This window comes from Mustela lutreola, chromosome 3 (assembly GCF_030435805.1).
Source record: "Mustela lutreola isolate mMusLut2 chromosome 3, mMusLut2.pri, whole genome shotgun sequence".
In the NCBI taxonomy this organism is placed as follows: domain Eukaryota; kingdom Metazoa; phylum Chordata; class Mammalia; order Carnivora; family Mustelidae; genus Mustela; species Mustela lutreola.
The window spans coordinates 207,879,855-207,900,733 of record NC_081292.1 but is presented as its reverse complement, the minus strand read 5'-3'; the positions used below and the strand labels follow the sequence as shown (position 1 = coordinate 207,900,733).

General features: G+C 40.4%; 1 protein-coding gene across 4 annotated transcripts in view; it reads left to right on the top strand.

Annotated features, from left to right (window-relative positions):
* NAB1 (NGFI-A binding protein 1) overlaps positions 1 to 20,879 on the top strand; it is a 42,798-nt gene that overhangs the window by 3,391 nt on the left and 18,528 nt on the right. For 2 of the 4 annotated variants that reach the window (XM_059168574.1, XM_059168571.1), the window contains 3 exons: positions 5,995 to 6,094; positions 6,820 to 7,657; positions 19,547 to 19,680. In XM_059168574.1, the coding sequence (XP_059024557.1) occupies positions 6,839 to 7,657; positions 19,547 to 19,680 (953 nt within the window). In that variant the 5' untranslated portion in view covers positions 5,995 to 6,094; positions 6,820 to 6,838. Of the gene's footprint in view, positions 1 to 12; positions 6,095 to 6,819; positions 7,658 to 19,546; positions 19,681 to 20,879 lie in introns of those variants that run through there. The other 2 variants (XM_059168573.1, XM_059168572.1) reach the window with 2 other exon arrangements.

The window sequence follows — 20,879 nt, the reverse complement described above, 5'->3', positions numbered from 1 at the left end:
ATTATTTCAGCTTGAGTTCTAGCACTAGGACAAAAGTTTAAAAGAATTCATTTCCCAGGCTTAATGCTTATCCTTGCCTAAGCCAACCTCTGACTTGTCCTAAACCTTTTCCGTTTCAACCTGCAGTATACCCACTGCACCTTTCTCACCAGGCCCCTATACCTTCAGACTCCATTCTTCCAAACTCAGTGGTGCACTTCTGAGGCTTTAAATACAGTCTCTGCCCTTAGGTTTCCTCATTCTTTCCTTAACATTTCCAGTCCATCTTTTCATTTCCTTTAGCATGCACTGGATTTCCATCTAGATGTTAAGAGGAAAACAATCTGGTGGAACTAATTCACCTTAATCTGTAAATGACTCATGAGCTAACTCTTCCCAAGGTTTTTCACATTTTTTATAAATCTGTAAGAAGCTGCTGTTAACTTAGACAGTTTTAAAGTAAAAATTTCAGGCTGTGTTGGGAGGAAGGAATTTATAGTCCTTTGCATGAAAACTAAGTGAGATTTTACTGGGATTCTGCCCTTGTTATCTCCTCATTCCTGAAGGGTCTCTGTTCTTTCGAATGCCACAGACTTCATGGAAGTGTGTATATGCTGTGTGTGTGTGTGTGTGTGTGTGTGTGTGTGTGTATTTCCTGCATGATGAAGAGAAGGATTCAGGAGTAGTGATTATCAATCCATTTGATATTTGTGGATAACTTATATTGCATTTTAATTTATAGGAACAACGAAGGAAAAGACCTAGAATCTTTGATGACCTTTTAAAATGCTGGTGTTGGGACTGGACTAACCCATGAAGTATATTATAGTCCTAACCACATGTAGTTCCTGTATCTGGAAATAATCCTTAGATCTTTTGGGAAAGTAGCCATGTTACGGAAATCCAAATAGCCTTATAAGAAGGAAGTATTGAGGAAGAGAGAATGTAAAAGCTTTCAGGGAAAGTAGTAGCTAAAGTGATAGATTGGTCATGAGATACCAGCTCACAAAGACAGCATCCCTTTGGGAGGCTGCTCGTCATAATCTGTCTCAGATGTTGGGTTTCATTCAGGAGCAGCCTTTATAGAGTTGTTATTTTATTGAACACTTAGCTAGAAGTGGGGGATAGAAGATGAATGAGACTGAGTTTCTGCCTTCAGGCAGCTTAAAACCTCTGTTCTGCAGAGCCTAGCCAGGTTTCTTCTTCATCCCATAGCTCCTTCTGTATAACACTTAGCACTTATCACCGTGTTTAAATGTCTTGCTTCTTTGTCTTCCTTCACCCTCGTAACTCGTTCTCTATGAAGGGTCGTTTGAAGAAATGGGGAAAAAATGAGAAAGCGTAGGGTTCAGAGAAGGGACAGGACACCAGGGGGTGTGGAAAAGACCAGCGGAGGTGGGCAGGAGAGAGTATGCGGGGCACAGGGGCAGGGAAGTGGGAGGCACATTCAAGGAGTGCCCGGTGTATCTCTTTGGCGTAAGCACAGGGCTGTGTTTGGGACCAGAGAGAAGGCTGGAAAGGTACAGGTTTGGGTCTGGGATGCCTCTCTGAGAAGTCTGGACTTCTTTCTCGTTGCAGTGGGGAAATTTGCACAGATGGGTACAGAGTCACACCTGTACTGTAGGAAGATAAAGGTGGTATTGCAGGGTGGGATGTCTTGAAGGTAAGGAAGCTGTTTTCAGAGTGGAAGCAAGAAGCGGTGAAACTAGAATTAGGTGCTCTTGAGGTAGAGAAAGAAGAAAAGGATGGATATGTGGCTTAAGGAGATGAAGATTTGAGGAAGGAAGAAGAAGAAAGCACAAAGGTGAAAGCATAGTGATGCAACTGAAAAAGAGAAACGGGAAGGGTAGAGTTGGGATTCTGGAAGGAGAGAAACATGGACACTTGCTTTTGGACTTAAAAAATTTGAGATTTTGACAATTTCCAGGTAGTAGTTCAAATGCAAAATTATCATTTTGCTGATGTTCTCAAACTTGTCCATTATGAGGATCATTTTTGTAAATTAAAAACATTATAGATGTTCACTGATAATTTTACTTTCAGTATTTGTTGAGAATTGATACACTGTAAGAACGGCTGCCATGAATTTGGTTACGCACTTAAATGAGTTAAGAGGCAGGGAAGAGAGCATAATATGCCCCTAACCAAGTCAGGTAGCGAGCGTTTCAAGGAGCTGTGGTGGGGCTGCAGAAAGGTTCGAGGGACGGGCGGGTGATAACACGGTGGTTTCTCTGAGCTCCGACCGAGTCGGAGCCCAGGAAGGCGGACTGAAGCTCCTTGCAAGGGAGGGAGGCCGGGAAGACCCTCCGTCCCACACCACGCCCCCACGCCCTCACAGTCCCCCACAGCATCCCAAGGGAGATGTCTTGCTTCCCTCAGGCATGTGGAGTGCTTCCTTGTGGTTCAGTGACAACATAGGAGTTGACCAGTCGAGTTTTCTGGGCCAAACTCACCCCTTTTTCTCATTGAGCAGGTTTGAATCTGACAGATGACTGATCCTACCTGTAAGGAGGAGGCAGCTTTCTGTTTTGTTTTATTGTTAAGGTTCTGGAGCAACTGTTACCATTTAAAATAGATTAATGAATAACAAATGACAACAAATGGCCTTAAATGAATCCATTGTTGTTTAATTCCTCTTCCTCTGGAATGGACCAGGCTGAACAGCGTTCCAGCTGGTGCCAGTGGCCCTCGCTGTGTGTAGGTAGCAGGCCTTTGGTGTGGATTTTGAATGCAGTAAAAATTAGTAACTGGTTTCTCTTCACTGTGGAATTCATGAAAAGGTCAGACTCAGCATGGTTGTTCCAGCATCCTGAAAAGACCAGTTAACGGTCTTCAGCTGAGTAAATTCACTGTGCTGTTAGCTACCTGTGTACAGTGTTGTTGGCAGGATCTTTTCCTGTTTGCTTCAGCTTCAAGAGCTGCAGTTAGAAGCTCGCTCCTGATTTATTTGACCTTCATGTTAAAGCATGAATAGATACAGCATTTGTGAAAACAGAAAATCTCATAAGAATTTTCTTTTAAATCAAAATCGAGTTCATGTATGAGGTGGTGGGTGTTTGAATGATCATATCACAACAGGCATTTGTAAGGAACTGAAACATTCTCCCAAGGCAAAAGCTTAAGGAGGAAACTCCCCTCCCAGCAGTAGGTGTGGGCCTTCAGAAGCCTCCTGGGACCCTGAAGAGCTCTCGGAGTTATCTTTCATCTGGTATCTTGACTTTGGGAATGCACACGTGGTCCTATCAGTCATTACGGAGATAGTGTAATAACTAGTACTTTCTTCTTGCTTCTGCTTTTTTATCCCCTTAGGAACTAGGGGTTTCTTTTCTTCCTTGGTAAAGATGAGAAAGGAAAAGATTTGAAATTAATTTTTTCCAAAATTATAGACATTTTAGAAGAATAAAACTTAAGTTTGGGGCTTTAGTTTTCCTTAAGTTTCTCTTTAAGTTTGACGTATCTTTTGTTGCTAATAAAAAGATTCAAAAACTATTCTTAACTGATTTTCACACATACTCTTTAGACGAAAGAGATGTGAGAAAATCTAAGAGGAGCAGCACATATGATGAGATAATTGATGACACCATAAACCTTGCAGTTGCATAGCTCTCTTCAGAAGAGAAGATTGTGTGGGCACATGGTATATATGAGATGGATGACTTCTGCCTCTGAAACCAATAATACATTATATGTTAATTAATTGAATTTAAATGAAAAAAGATTGCTTGTGTGTGTGCGCACGCGCATATGTGTGGTTATACCTGTATATGTATTTTTTTTGTGTACTGGAGTTGAAAGTCTTTGAAGCTCTTGCATTTGGTGTATGATGGGAAAGGAAGTTTATTTTCTCCCTTAGACGCTTTCTACGAGTCCTTCTGTTTGGTATAATGCAATCCAATACAGATTTAAACTTGTATCCATAGTTCCCAAGAGTTGTGTTTCTGTGGGTTAGTGTCCAGCTGGATGATATACTCTCTCCTGGAGAGTCTACCTGGAGTGGGAGGACAAGTAGATACTCCTCTGTGTGATGTAGAAGATGCAAGAGTGTTTTTATCCAGAGGGGTCAAGTGGCCTGAACCTGAAGGTAGATTTAAAGAATCTGGATGATCACAGAACAAGTAGGAGTTCCTGGTGCCCAGAGTCTACACTAAATAGGGATCTTCTATTGTAGTTCACCAAGTTTGCCAAACCATGGGAGTCTCAACACAATGACCTGGGAAATTGTAATTTTTTTCAAGATTTTTTAAAAAATTTATTTGTTTGCGCATGAGCACAAGCAGGGGAGCCACAGTCAGAGAGAGAAGGAAACTCCCTTTTGAGCAAGGAGCGTGATAAGGGACTTTCCCAGGACCCTGGGATCATGTCCGAGTGGAAGGCAGATTCTTAACCCACTGAGCCACCCAGGCATCAGGGAAATTATCAGCGCTCCAAGTGATGGTCCTGGGTGCTGTTAGAAAGCTGCTGCTCCCCAATTGAATCTTTTTTTTTTTTTTTTTTGTATGCCTTGGGAAGTTATCAAGTCACCTGGAAATACCCTTATAAAATAAAGGACCATAAAATTTGAGGCGGTCACTGGCTAATCAAAGCAGATTGTGGGTGACACAGACATTCCTGAAGATGGGGTTTCTCAGAAGTCAGTCCTTAGGGTGTCAGGGAGATATAGTATCCCTGAGTGGGATGACTGAGACTAGAATTTTGATAGTATTCTGATCATGGTATAAAGAACAAGTCCCAGATGTGGTGGCCTCCTGGCCTTCAGAGATGTCCTAATACTCTTCTGCTTACCTTATCTCCTAGTTCACTGTTGCTCTGTACTATTTTGAATTGAGGCTGGACCTTCCATTTCCCTCTGATGCACATACATATTCTTACATATTCTTATGCTCTTCTGTAATGTTCTCTATAGAGGGCCACAAGGTCCTTTTTAATCCTGAAGGTGCAAGTTGATTATAACATGCTTATTTGTTTCTCTTAAGTGGAAGTACTTGGCCAACTCCTCTTTGTATGTGGGAGGTCTCCAGGCAACTGTGAATAACTTTTAAAGGCTGCTAAGAGGTCAAGAAGTGCTTTGCTGGGTCTTGTTCTGTCTCTTTAAAAGCAGGCTTCTTGGTCTTGATTGGGCCCCCAAATTCTGTTTCTTCCTGGACTGTCTTGGGCTGTCTGCAGCTGCATTAGAGGCTGTTCCATCCTCTGTTCCAGCCTGTGTCTCTGACCCTTATACACACCGAGATCCAGGCTGCTACTTCGCACACAGGGCAGAGTTTTGAAACATCCTACCTTACGCCATCTTCAAGTGCTAGATGTTTACAAGAGAATCCAATCATCCTGATTTTTCTGTACCCCAGTGCCTTCGCAGTTCTTAGACTCTCACAGATGTAATCCCGCGGTCAATCTGTTACTCTTTTCTTCATGGACTCAGCAAAAAAGTGTCAAAGAATGGTAGCCATTTCCTCTCCTTTATCACTAGTACCTAAGTGCTCACCAAATCTTGTCATTTATTTTGAAATTTTCCTGCCTCTTTTCCTGGGTTCTTAAATACACCACCTATCTTCTGACCTCCAATTCATACTGAAATCCAATCCATTGTGCTCAGCCTACCAGGCTAATCTTACTCGTTTTTCTTTATAAAGTGGGAATCACTGTACCAGTCTGGCAGGGCTGCTACAAGGATTACAGATCTTCCTTGACTTACCATTGGGGTTACATGCCAGGAAATCTGTCGAAAGTTGAAAATTGCCATGAGTTGCATTTAATGCAGCTAACTTACTGAATATCAGAGCTTAGCTTAGCCACCTTCATTGTGCTCAGAACACTCCAGCTTACAGTTGGGCAAAAATCACCTAACACAAGGCCCATTTTATAATAAAGTGTTGAATAGCTCATGTAATTTATTGAATACTGTTTTTGAAGGTGGAAAAATAATGGTTGGTGTGGGTACAGAATAATTGTAAGCATATCAGCTGTTGACCTCATCATTGTGTGGCTGACTGGGAGCTTTGGCTCGCTGTTGTTGACCAGCATCAGGAGTGTCACTAGCCCAGGAAAAGATCAGAACTCAAAGTGGCGTGGTTTCTACTCAGTGTATACGGCTTTCCCACCATCATAAAGCTGAAAAATCGTAAGTCGAACCAGTGAGTTGGTTACCGTTTGTAGATGTCATGTAAAGTGTTAATCATATTGTCTGACGCAAAGTCAGTATTCACCAAATGGCAGCGTAACAGACTTCTCTCCTCCCTGAATCTGATTGTTACTCACCTCACCTTTCACACCACGGAAGCAAGCAGCAAAATGCATTGACAGACGTATGGGATATAGAGCCCCCGTGAGCCTTGATTTGAGTCCTTGACTTATGCTTGACTGCCTGTAAGATTTTAGGCAAATTACTTATATTCTTTATTTTTTTTTTAATTTTATTTATTTGACAGAGAGAGTGGTCACAAGTAGGCAGAGGCAGTCAGAGAGAGAGAGTAAGGGCAGCCAGCTCCCTGCTGAGCAGAGAGCCCGATGTGGGGCTCCATCCCAGGACCCTGACATCATGACCTGAGCTGAAGGCAGAGGCTTAATCCACTGAGCCACCCAAGCGCCCCCAATTACTTATATTCTTTATATTTTTCACTTAAAAATGGAAACAGTTATCCTGACCACTAGGATTGGTAGAAGAATAACATGAGGTGACTTTGGTCAAGGGGGAATGCTTCCTTTAACTAAAGGCAGTTGCTGCGCAAATGCTCCTCGTCTTTGCCCTCCCGGAAGCGCTTCTGTCCGTTCCGCAGTGTCCGATGAGGACGTGTAGGAATGTCGGAGCCAGCGTCACGACTGTGTCCTCTCTTCTTCTTCTTGCAGGTTGAGTCCATCCACAGTAATGGCCGCGGCCTTACCCAGGACGCTGGGGGAGTTGCAGCTGTACAGAATATTACAAAAAGCCAATCTGCTCTCTTATTTTGATGCCTTTATCCAACAAGGTGGTGACGATGTCCAGCAGCTCTGTGAAGCGGGGGAGGAGGAGTTCCTGGAAATCATGGCCCTCGTGGGCATGGCCAGCAAGCCCCTTCACGTCCGAAGGCTCCAGAAGGCGCTGAGAGACTGGGTGACGAACCCCGGCCTGTTCAACCAGCCGCTGACGTCGCTGCCCGTCAGCAGCATCCCCATCTACAAGCTGCCCGAGGGCTCGCCCGCCTGGCTGGGCGTGTCCTGCAGCAGCTACGACCGGGGCAGCAGCGCGCGCGAGCCGCACCTGAAGATCCCCAAGTGCGCCGCGGCCACCTGCGTGCAGAGCTTGGCACAGGGCAAGGCCGACGCGGCGGGGAGCGTGGTGCTGCCGGGCCTCGGGGAGGCCAGACTCTGGCAGGGCCACCACGCCCCCGAGAGCGAGCACAGCCTCTCGCCCGCCGACCTGGGCTCGCCCGCGTCCCCCAGAGAGAGCAGCGAGGCGCTGGACGCGGCCGCCGCCCTCTCCGTGGCCGAGTGCGTGGAGCGGCTGGCGCCGTCGCTGCCCAGGAGCGACGCGGCCGACGTGCGGGAGCTGCTGAGGAGCAACAAGAAGCTGGCCAAGATGGTCGGCCACATCTTCGACATGAGCGACGACGACCCGCGCAAGGAGGAGGAGATCCGCAAGTACAGCGCCATCTACGGCCGCTTCGACTCCAAGAGGAAGGACGGGAAGCACCTCACGCTGCACGAGGTAAGACGCCGCGTGGGCCCGTGAGCCTCCCGCGTCTGTCCTGGTTCCTCACCCGGGAGTGCGCTGGCGCTCGGCCGCGGGGGACGTCCGGCCCGGGGACCTCCCGCGTCTGTCCTCGTTTTCCTCACCGTCGTTCCTCACCGGGGAGTGCGCTGGCGCTCGGCCGCGGGGGACGTCCGGCCCGGGGAGCGGCGCCCGCGCCCGTCCGCGTGGGCAGGACGGTCCCTCCGCAAGGAAGACGGGGCGTGTCTGGCGTGTGCGGCGCGTCTGTGTGGGGCTCGGGCGCGCCGGCGCGGATGCCGCGCGGGCGACTTCCGGAAACCGCGGGCGACGCCGGAGAGCGCGGAGCCGTGGCACTTAAAGGCGGCATGTTTTTTAATTAAGACAGAAAATAGGATTTTACATACAGCGGTTCACAGAAAAGCCATGTGGGGTGCTTGGGGGGCTCCGTCAGGGAAGCGTCGGACTCTTGATTTCGGCTCAGGTCACCATCTCAGGGTCGCGAGCTCGAGTCCCGCGGGGGCTCCGCGCTGGGCCCGGAGCCTGCCTGAGGGTCTGTCTCGGCCCCCCCCCCCCCTCGAGACGTGGGTGACAGCGGCGTTTTCATAGACTTTAGGAAAAAAAAAAAGTTATAAAAAAACAAGACCAGAACTTAAAAGTAATTTTCAACTAGCATAGACAATAACATTTTAGTGGATGAATGTTACAGGTATTATGATGGGTTTGAAAATGGTTTCGGTTTGGCATTCGGCATCAAATTCTCATCATCTGTAGCGCTCTGTCCAGAAAACCCTTCTCGAGCAGAAGAACGCATCTCCCGCTCCCGCATGTGTCGCCTTCCTCTCGTCCGTCTGGTCGCGGCGTCACGTCTAACATGTCGCTCAAGGATAAGCTTAAGTCTGTTCTGATAAGTTTTCCCACAAGTAGAATGACCTTCCCTTTCCTTTCCGTTTCTGTCCCTGCAGACACCACAGTCACCGTAACGTAAGCACTTCACTGTACGTGCGTGTAGCTCATCTGTCCCTCACAGTGTGCTTTGGTTTTCTTCAGGGCAGAGATAATGTCTCCTTCATTTTTATATCCTCAGAGTCTAACACACCCTATACATGTTTGGCAAATAAATGCATTTTCAGAGTTAAAAAGACATTTTATTGCTAAATTTTTATAGCATTTATCCGATAGAAGAAATAAATCCTGTAGAAGAAATAAAATGTTCATTTGAATGTAGTATTCCATGTAAGAAACATTAGGTTTCCCCCCTGATTTGTACTTTACTGCAAATTTATATTTAAAAAATAATAAATAAATAAATAAAATTTACTGCAAAAATATTCAATTATTACAAAAGGATGTAAAGAAGTTGAATCTGTAAACTTTCAGATAGTTTTCTTTACGTGTACAAATAAGGGATCATATTTGGTACACTATCCTCTAATTCCTTTTTTAAAAAAAAACTTATAACACTATACTCACAGCACAGTATATATATTAGGTATCTTTCCAAGTGAATACACCTAGAGTTACCTTTTTTATTTTGGGGTCATATTGTATTCCAGAATGTGAACATGCCGTTACTTATTTATCTGAACCATTCATTTTGTCATTTAGGATGTTTCTATTTTTTTGATACTACATATGGTAGACATGAACATTATATACATACTCTTTTACAGACAGACTTGGCGTGTTTTCCTGTAGAATAGATTCCAACATGTAGTATAATGGAGTCAAAGAATAAATAGATTTAATATTTTAGTAGATGCTGCTGAATTGCATTATAAAACTGCAGCTTTATAATTCCATTATTACATGCAACTGTCCATTTCTCCACACTCTTGCTAATACTGCATTTATCATTCTTTTTAATCTTCGACAGTCTAACAGATGAAAAATTTTCATTGCTCAAGTTTACTTAGTGAGGATGACTATCTTTTCATATGTATAACAGACATAAAATTTTATGTTCTTATCATTTGTTTTGTTTTAATTGTTTAATGTTTTGTTTAACATTTAATTGTTTGATGTTTTAATTTATTTTTCTTACCCCTAAGAAATTTGATTGGTTAGAAATTTTTATATTTTAAGGATATTAACCTTTCGTCTTACGTTGTAAACATTTTCCCGGATTATCATTTGTCCTTTGACCTTTCAGACTCATTTGCCTGGAAGTTTAATTTTATATAGTAATATTTATTGATCTATCCTATATGATTTCATTAGTCTAGTTCGCTATTCCTTTACCAGTATAGAATTACTTTAATTACTGTAGCTAAATAATGTATTTTAATATCTGGAGAGGCAAGTGTTCCTTCAGTAGTCTTGTAGCTTCTATCTTTCTGGGTGGTCATGCATTTCTTCTTCCAAATGTAATTTTTATATTTATTTATTTATTAAAAGATTTTAATTATTAGAGAGAGTAAGAGTGTGCATAATGAGCAAGAGGGGCAGAAAGAGAGGGATGAGGAGACTCCCCATGGAGTAGGGCGCAGATGTGGGGCTTAATCACAGGACTTTAAGGTTATGACCTGAGCTGAAGTCAGACACCCAACCTACTGAGCCACCCACAGGCCCCCCCAAATGAAATGTTTAATGCATTTATTAAGTTGCCCAAAAATTTCTAGGGTATTTTTTAAAAATTCCTTAAAGGTATGGATTAATTTGGGAAAAACTGACATACTTAAAATAATGAAAACCCCATATAGTAATGTAGTGTGTATATTCACATATTTAGCTCTTTTATATTCCTTCATAATTCTACAGTTTTTTATTCCTGTGTCACAAAGTTTTCGCACATTTCTTGTTAGGTCAAATACTGTGAAGTATATATATACATATTAAATGTCTTCTATATATTCAAGTTTTTATTTAATAGAGGATATGCAAATATATAAGATTTAAAAAAGATATAATTGTAAGTGAAATTTTTTCCCACTTTTTAAAAAAGATTACTGTCACTGGCTGATTTTTGTATATTAATCTTGTTTTCAGCAATTTCACAGTCATCTTTTTAAATAAACGCTTTTAGATGTGAATGCATACTGGAGCTTAAAATAAGGAAATTGGTTAGCAAAATGTTTTAAGTAACAGTGCATCTGATTTGATCTATTTGGGGCATATCCCTTTGTAATTGTATGTATAGTTCCCATACAGTAACTGACTCACAAGAACTTAGGAATCCATCTAGAAAATACACTTAGCATTATAATTCAGACACACTTTGATGCTTTCATTACCCATGAATTAATGGAGGAATCTACCAAAAGGCTATTATGGTTGTCATTAATAGAAAACAAAGGGCAATACATGTTGGTAATTTTAGTTTCATGCTTTAATCTAGTTCTAATGTAATTTTTTTTAAGATTTTATTTATTTATTTGACAGAGAGAGATCACAAGTAGACGGAGAGGCAGGCAGAGAGAGAGGAGGAAGCAGGCTCCCTGCTGAGCAGAGAGCACAACTCGGGGCTCGATCCCAGGACCCTGAGATCATGACCTGAGCCGAAGGCAGCGGCTTAACCCACTGAGCCACCCAGGCACCCCTCTAATGTAATTTTAAAATATAGCAGATGAAACCCAAAGTTGAGTCAGTATTTTTTCAAAGTGAAAGTATGTTAAGAGATGACTTTGATAAACCAAATCAACCTCACTTTTTTTTCTTTTTAAAGTCCTAACCTACTTTTAAAAAATAGAAAAATTATTTCACACTTGGCTTTTGCTTAAGGTTTCTTTGCTTCTTTGGATAAATAGGTACAGATGGTATTTAGGTAATGAGATTATCATGAGTTTCCCAAAATAAGAGAACACTCAGAATGAGTGCTAGAAGGCTGAGATGTGGGGGCGGGGGCTTTAGAATATGTGGCTTATATCTTTGAAACTTAGACCACTTGTTATTTGTAAACTCAAGTATGTGAATCTGGTCCAAAAATACAGTTTAGGATAGATGTTTATGAATCAGGATGCTTCCTTCAAACCAGTAGCCATTCAGCACTTGGTGGATATTATGAAATCCTGAGAGAATTAAAAGAAAGGTACTACATTAAGTGTACCTCCTAGGTATGGTAATTTCACATTTTCTCCCGTGACTATTTAAAATGAGTGAAAGATACGTGAGTTTTTCTAAATTCCTAAGATTAAAGAACAGTACTGGTTTGTCCTCAATTTCCAAATAAGGAAATATATGACTCATTGTTAAGTCACTGTCAGTATTTGAGAGTTTTCTTCATGAATCCCATGTGGACACTGTTCTTTCAATCTTTCAAGACCTACAGCTGTAATATGTAGGTCACTAGTGAATGAAAACCAAAAAGTTATCTGTACCTGAAAACATTTTCTCAGCTGTAAACTACATAAAATTCTCTTTCTTAATGCATTTTTATACTTGTTTCCAAATGTACTATGTATCAGGCAGAAAGAATTATGAAATTAATCATTGTTAAAATAAACACTTTTTTGTTTTCTTAAAGCTAAAAAATCAGCGATGGTCTTGGTACCCCGCGGGATATGGCCTGGTGTATAGGAGTCAGACCATGAAGATAGTGTGAGTAGCTGGGCCTTGAACCGCACTCATTGTTGGGGTGAGGCAGGTTCTAAGGGACAAACCCCAAAGTGTTAGAAGTCCAGGCAGACAGGATGTTTCGTCTTTCCCGAGGTGTGTTACATGGTAAGCAGACAAGCAGTGTATGTGTCAGATCTTAAGTCAGTGAATGGATGAGGAGAAAGAAACTGAAAGTTGAAAGCAGCAAGGCCAGTGGAGGAGGCAGGAGCTTGCGGTATCAGAAATGCGAGCGAGTAGTCAGCTTGGCATTCTAGAATATTTGTCAGATAGCATCTTCCATTGGAGACTTCTGGCACTTAAAGATGGGAGGGGGTGGATGGGTAAGTGGGTAAGTTGTAGACCTACTGGAAATTCTATAGGAGCTGAAGTGTATGTGTTACGAAGATAAGGACTTGGGCCCACAGAATACGCCACATTTAGGTCAGTTTTCCTTGTAGTGCTGAGAAGTCAAGGCTGAAGCTTTCAGAGGAACCCAGCAGTCTTAGTTTTGAGAGGGGAGGACTTTTGAACCTGGGACCCCCATAGATAGACCTGAATACATTATTGATAAGTTATGATGCTTTATTCTAAACTCTTAGAAAGCATTGATTTCAGCATCATATACTTGAATTTTTTTAAATCATTTTTAAAAATGGGCTGTAGGACTATCAGAGTAGTCTTCTTTTGAGTCATCTTGGTAAGTCACATTTTTCTAAATATGTCCATTTCATCTAAGTTTTCAAACTCATTATTGTAAAGTTGTTTATCGTTTTTAAGACCTACTGTTGTTTGTACATTTCTCTCATCTTTTTTTACAATTTGTTTATTTGAGAGAGTGTATCCGCATGAGTGGGGGGGAGGGGCGGAGGGAGAGGATCTTCAAGCAGATTCGCACTGAGCACAGAGCATGATGGGGGGTTCCATCCCGTAACCTGTGAGATCATGATCAGAGTCAAAACCGAGTCGGGCGCTTAACCAGCTGAGCCACCCAGCCACTCCCGTTTGTCTCTTTTCCCCCCAGATCAGTTTTGCCTGAGATTTGTCTGTTTTATTCATCTTTTCAGGGGTGTGTGAACTACAGCGCGTGGGCCAAATGTGGCCCATCTCCTGATTTTCCAGTAAGTTTTTGTTAGAACCCAGCCAGGCCAGTTAGTTTATGTACTCTGTGTGACTGCTTCTGAGCTCTAACTTCAGACAGAGTTCAGTAGTTGTAACAAAGACTCTTTGGCCTCTTAAGCCTAAAATACTTACTATCTAATCTTTTACAGCAAAAGCTTTCCAACCCCTGATCTCTAAAGGAGCAACTTTTGGCTTAGCTGATATTCTTAGTTGTGCCCTGTGTGTGTGTGTGTGTGTGTGTGTGTGTGTGTAGTGTGTGTGCACGTGTGCTCTCTTACAGTTCATTTTATTGTGCTTTTCTAACTTAACTCAGATGCTTCCTAGTTCATTGACGTTTAGCTGTTCTTCTTTTCTAATGTAAGCAATTAAGGCTATAAATTCTCACTATATACTGATTTGGTGTAATTCCCAAAGTTTTGGTATCAAGTCCCACCTCCCCCATTCTGATTACTTCTCTTTTTATTTATGATTTCTTACTCATGAATTATTTGAAGTGTTTTTTCATTTCCAAATATGAGGGCTTTTCCTTAATTATTTTTCTAATCATTTTTAACTGAATTACATTGTGGTCAGAGCACATGGCTTACATATTTTAAAATCCACTGAGATTTTAGTGTGGCTCAGTGTGGCCCGTGTTTCGTGTGTGTTTCTGCAGGTGGAGTGTTCTGTGTGTGTTTCAGCAAGCTTACTCTAAGGTAGTCTGCTTTTGTCTGCGTGCTCTGTCAGGAACAGTTGTGTGAAAACCAGCTACTGTGGTTGTGGAGTTCTCTGTTTCTTTCTGTGTTCTGCACCAACTCTTCTAATCTTTCATAGCCCATTTTGCTTTAAAAGCCTATTTTGTATGATTTTAATACAAGTACATGTGTTTTCTCTTTGTTATCTTTTTACCATCCTTTTATTTTCAGTTTTTCTGAATCCATGTTTTACATCCAGCTCTTGTATTGGAATTAAAAAATTAATAGGCACATTTTTCTTTTATCCGGAACAATTGACTTATTTACACTTTTTATAATGACTACTATTCTGAATTTATTTCCCTTATTTTATTTTGTATTTCTGTCCCTCCCTTTATTTAGATCTGATTTACTGTCGGAATTAGTTTCCTTTAGTCTGAAGTTTATCTATCATGTAGAAGTTTCTTAACAGAGGCCTACCGATGGCAAATTTTGTCCAATCACAACCCACTTTAAAATATCTTTATTTTGCCCTCGTTGTTTATTCTGGGTATCAAATCCTGTATTGTCTGTTCTCTTCCCTTACTAATTGAAGATACTTCCTTGGCTTTTGGTTTTCATTGTTGTGTTTATAACCCGTGTTATCTGTTGTTTGCTTTTGAAGTCTGCTGTTTGCCTCTACCCCAGTTCTTTCTCTCCTTCTGTTTTCTCAGTTTTTCTTGATCTTTTTTACTGTATTATTCTTTAGTCACATTTTCATCTCTTTTTCTGAGGTTTTTGAGGGTCTTATTCGGTCATTTCTGCTGGTTTTTACTTTTGATGCCTATTTCTTTGGATATTTTGTGATTTCTGTCTATAACTCATATTTCTTAGAACTGTGGGAATGTTTTGAGGCCTAAGAAGAAAATGGATTCTTCTAGAGGTTGTTTGCTTTTTCTTCTACCAGTCACCTGTTTTCTGCACAGTACCACTCTGGAAACCTGTGAAAAAAATTCTCAGCCCATATAGTGTAAATTAGGGCTGAAAGTCATGTGTGGGCTAATTTGCAGGGGTGGTTATGAAATCTCGAGGGAGTATCTTCTGTTTTCCCCTACTCAGTAGCAGGGTTCAAGACAGGTAATTTCCCTTGTGTTCTCCTGGGAGTACAGGTGTATTTCTATTTCAGGCTTACAGTGGGGGTGTGGTGGTTTGGGATTTCAGCTTGTGGAGGGAGGGGGTCTCAGACTCCCTCACCTTTGGTGGATCCTGGGTTTTTCCTCCTGTTCTCTTCACACACTAACCAGACCTGTGAGGTTGGGAGCTGAAGCTCAGGGTCATCTGGTCTAGCAGCTGTCCTCAACTTACTTTGTCTTCATTCATTTTATCCTTACTAGTCCTTACTGTTGTCTTGCTGGCTTAGTGATAGCATTTAAGATATTTTTCCTCCTATTTTTATCCAATATTCTTAGTTGTTTTCTCTGAGGAGGCTAGCCCTTCCCTCCCTGTGCTGGAAATGAAAGCCTTGATTGCCTTTTAAGCCACCCTGTCACAGCGCATTCTCATGGTATTTTTATGCTAACAATACAAAATGGAAAGTCACAGTCATTTGATTGTTAAAGATTATAATTTTAACTACCAGAAAAGAAAACTTTAGGTCTAGTTACAAATGATAGGAAGCTAACTTTAAGGAATAGTTAACATAAAAATATGAATGGACTTTTGACATTTTTAGCCACAAAAAAGAGGAATTGGAGGAAGTAAACCAATTAGAGAGAATATCTATTTTATATTTTTAATGAAACTAGAAACATAGGGTCGCCTGGGTGTCTCAGTTGGTTAAATATCTGACTCTTGATCTCAGCTCAGATCTTGATCTCAGGGTCCTGAGTTTAAGCCCCACCTTGAGCTCTACACTGGGTGTGATGCCTATTTAAAAAAACTAGAGACTTAGAATTTTTACTACTACTTCTTCTTTTTTTTTTCTTTAATAATTTTAAGCGGGCTCCCACATCCTGTGTGGGGCTCAAACTCAGGACCCTGGGATCAAGAGTCACACGCTCCACCAACTGAGCCAGCCATGTGCCCCTGGAAACTTGGAATTTTTAAAAAAGCTAGTATGGTACTACAGTGACTAACAGAGTATTTATATAATTTTTTAAAATACATCATAATATTTACTGATTTAATTATTAACAATTAGGAGCATGAAATACAGAAAACACCAACAGAAAATGCAATTTTTGAGGGGATCCCTGATGAATCAGCTTCTTAGTACAACTTGGGGTGAGCGATAGTTATTTCTACAGTTTCAGTTAGTTTCCCTAAGGTCTTGGAGAGCTCAGTCAACTTTTTTGATCTCTGGAAGCCTGAATTCAGTAACAGAGAATATACTACATTTGTGTTTTTGGTTTCTGGTAGGATGATGGAATACTAGAACGCTATTTTCAGTTGATGTTAAAGGTTATTTTCTGTGGTTGTGCATAAGGTGGTACCTCTGAAATGTCAGTTAAAACACCTCATAACAATCCAAAGCTCTCCCTAACTAATTTAGGGTACGAATGCAAGAAAGAAAGGGCTACCTAAAAGGGTACCTTGAAGAAGGTCTTCAAGGTCATTGTAGCTACTGCTTTTCCAAAATTGAAGTTAATTTATTTAGGAAATCATTCTTTATATTTCACTTTTAGCTCCAGTTACATTGTACCTTTCAGAAGCACTTAAGCGCTAGCTAGCGAGATAAGTCAGTCAGAGAAAGACAATTACCATATGATCTCCCTGATATGAGGAAGTTGAGAGGCAACGTGGGGGGTTGGAGGGGTAGGAAAGGAATAAAGGAAATAAGATGGGATTGGGAGGGAGACAAACCATAAGAGACTCTTAATCTCACAAAACAAACTGAGGGTTGGGGCGGGGGAGGGAGAGGGTGGTTGGGGTGATGGACACTGAAGAGGGCATGTGCTATGGTGAGTGCTGTGAAGTGTATAAGCTTGACGATTCACAGACCTGTACCTCTGCGGCAAATAATACATTATATGTTAATAAAAATAAATAAATAAAAATAAGTAGGTAAATTTTTAAAAAAGGCACTTAGCGAAGAAATTGATCTGTTGATGATTCTTTAGGAAAAGGGGAGAAGATTGAAAACACATTGTTCCTATTATGCTCTCATTTTCAGTTGTGGGTTTAAAATAGGAGGCCTGGGTGTATGACCTTGTCCATAGCAAAATTATTTGAGAATTAGACAATGTAAATTATAGGTAGAAATCTGGGGAGGGGAATGTTAAATACGTGATTTATATCATACACCATAACACATTCTAAATGGTTTAGTAGTTAAGTGGAAAAAATAAAACTGTTATGCCAAATTACAGGAAACCATTCATGTTTTAGGGTGAGAAGGGAGTTTCTATGCATGGCACCCAAGACAAAAACCATAAGGCTAATGATAAGGTATGAAAAAGAAAAGCCACTGCATATGAAGAGTTAATGCTCTTAATGCATAAAGAATTCCTGAAGTCCCTAAGAAACCAAATAGTGCAGTAGAAGAAACAGGCAACTGCCATGAGTAAGCAAATTTTAAAATACTTCATAAGAAAAAAGGTTCAGTTTTATAGTCAAAGGAATGTTAATTACAACCAAATGATACGGAAAATACATCAAATTGGTAAAGCTTTTAAAATAAAATAACCAGTATTGGTTGATTCTGGATAATGGATCTTCATGTAATTGTTGGTAGTATTATGATTTGGAGCAGTTTTCCTGGAGAGTAATTTGGGGAAATCTATAAATCTTGTAAAGTTTAGTATAGTCTGTGACCTGACAAATTTATTCTTAGGAGTTTATTCTAAGAAAACAATTGAATATGTGTGCCAAGATACATAGTTAAGAACATTCTTTGCAGCTTACCTTGTAATACGTGAAAACATACATGAAAAGTTTCATGTTCAGAGTGAGGTTGGTTTAAATAATATATTGCTCTTCTCTACAATGGAATATTATATGTCGGTGTAGTAAAAATGACATCGTAAAGAGTATTTACTCATTTATCAGCCAACAGGTACTTGTTGAGTAGCCAGCCCATGCCAGATGCTGACATAAATAAACGAAGTTTCTGCCTAACAACATGATAGAAGTAAAAAATACAGCATACATAAGTGAAAAAAGGCAGTTACAAATCTATATTCACATGCATGTTTGTATGTTCACAGATATTAGAATAATATACATTAAAATATTAATAGATGTGGGTGCCGGCTGACTCATTTGGTCAGTCATGTGCCTTCCGTTCAGCTTTAGGCCCTAGGATCTTGGGATCAAGTCCCACATTGGGCTCCAGACTCTGCAGGAAGCCTGCTTCTCCCTCTGCCTCTGATTCTCTGTGTGTCTTATGAATAAATAAATAAAATCTTAAAAAAAATAAAATATTAATAGATGGAAGGTTTGCACTCTGCATTGCCTTAATAGAATGAAGGCTGAATTTCTTCTGTTGCTTCTCTGTATTTTTGAAAATTTTAAATATAGAACATTTTTGTGAACAGAATGGGATGCCCGGGTAGGAAGGAAGTAATGCCTGTTTTTTTATGAAAGGAAAACAAGAACTAATACTAAGAACAACCTTGTGCCAGGTGTGTCTCATTTTCTTCTTGTTAGCCACTTGGGGTAGTTACCGTTTTGATTATCCTATTTTTGCCTCTGAGAACGCTGAGGCTCTGAGAAGTTTTTAGACGCCCAGAGTCACACAGATGGTAAGTGATGCCGCAGGACTCACCTCAGGTCTGTCTGTCATCACTCTGTTTGCTGTCAGTCATGCCTGCAACGAGTGTGTTTCTTGCTTTTTGAAAAAGTTTGATATACTGCATGGCAATTCCCTACATCTATTTAAATTGCAAAATTACGTGAAAAAGCCTTTTCTAATTAAACAATTAACAGATTTTCAATTTGGATAACATTGCTATTTTAAGTTTCAATACAGTTCTTTTGTCAAGTAGCATTTCTGTATTGACATTATTTAACACATAGATAAAAGAGTGGAATTAGATGAATTTTAGAGATTTAGTGACTCCCAAGACCTTGATTTTCCTGTATGGCCCTAATCTGTGGTAACTCTGTTTTATGACTATAGTAATTTGATAAATATTTAACTCAAATCATCTAACTCTTATTCCTTCCTAAGAAGTTTCATATCAGTTCACACTGAAAAAAAAATACCTGTCAGACCGCAAATACTCACTTTTAGTTAGAGAACTAGTATCAACAAGTCATATCAAATCCTTGGCTTTTCATAAAAACGAGATACAGAATTTGTTGTTTTATTTTGCTTATTTTCTATAAATCCATACCTAAACAAAAATTAAGTATATAAATACATAAACCAGGGTGACTATTTTGATTAATTTGAGTTCTGAGAGATGGTAGGTGATGTGATTTTCTTCTGAAATTAGGCCTTAGGACTAATAAAGACCCATCCTGATTTTTATAAACTATGATCTCATTATACAATGTGACATTTTTTATCCTTAAGTGAAACATTTTCTTAATTGATTAAATACAGATGTTTATAATTTTTAAACTTTGTTTGGACACACAGCTCACTGTTAACGAAGCGGCTGCACAGCTCTGTGTAAAGGATAATGCGCTGCTGACGAGAAGAGATGAACTGTTTGCTCTGGCCAGGCAGATTTCTCGAGAAGTCACCTACAAATATACCTACAGAACCACTAAGTAAGTGTCTAATTGGCAGGCAATATTTTTGCGTTGCTTGGTAGAGGTAGAACGGACAGCATTACCCACTGATAGACTATAAGCATTTTTTTAAAAAGTAGAAGTGTAATGTGACTGTGGTTCTATAAAATTAAAGAGTGAAGTGACTATTCAAAACACTGATAAGGTGGTTTTGTTTAATTCTCCTTTTGTCTTTCTTTTGAAAGACAGTTCCGTAGCACTATAGCATTGTTCTGATAGTGGTTTTAACATTCTTCTCACACAGATGCTTTGGTTTTGAGTGTGATGATGAGATGTAGTTAGTATGTATAGACTTACTTGTATACTCACTAACCGTGTGAACTTGTTGAACTCTTGGTAGAAGCCAAGTGGTTCCTTTGGCAAGGTGTTTCCAATCCAATGAGATTAGTTGAATGGATGAAGAGACTCCATTGGCCAGTACTTAAAGGAACATTGGAAGATGCCAGATTACATGGAATATGGACGTGTGTTGCAAATAAGAAGTGGAATATGGAATATTTGAAGTAAAAAACTTATATGTTGAAAGCAGTGGTGGTTCTAAAATGTAATACAAACACGTCTTATTGTTCATCTCGTCTTCATTTGAATCCTAAATCTATTGACTTCCTCAATAGAAGTCATTTTATTAGTTTCTTTTTCATCTTTCCGTCTGTTTTGTTCTCTTGTCGCACGTGCATTTCTAGTTCACCATGAGTTGTGTGTGCTGCTGCTTCTCTGAGGAGATGCAGATGACCTCCTGGCGTTAGCGTGATTCAGCGTGTGTTGAAAAACCACATCCTGAGCACCCTTCCTGGCCCTAATTAATCACAGTTTTGGGGGATGGAGTCTTGGAATCCAAATTTTCACAAGGGTCCCAGATTACCCTCATACCTGTTCACATTTGAAAAGTCACTGTTGAGGCATTTACTGTCATTCTGGCCCCAAACTCATAGCAGTTTCCTTTGCTATGCCTTAAGAGCCCACATAGACACAAAGTGAAGTTATTAGACTAAGTGAACAGGCTAAGAATATATATCAGCAATATTGTAGAATTATAAGATTTTTTTAAGTTGGATGATTAAGAGCTGATTTAGTGATTTTTAAATTTTTTTCATTGTATTACACAAAATTTTCTGACTTCTTTATTTACATAATTTAATCAAGGTGATACATGTACATGCTTTAAGATTTACGGTACA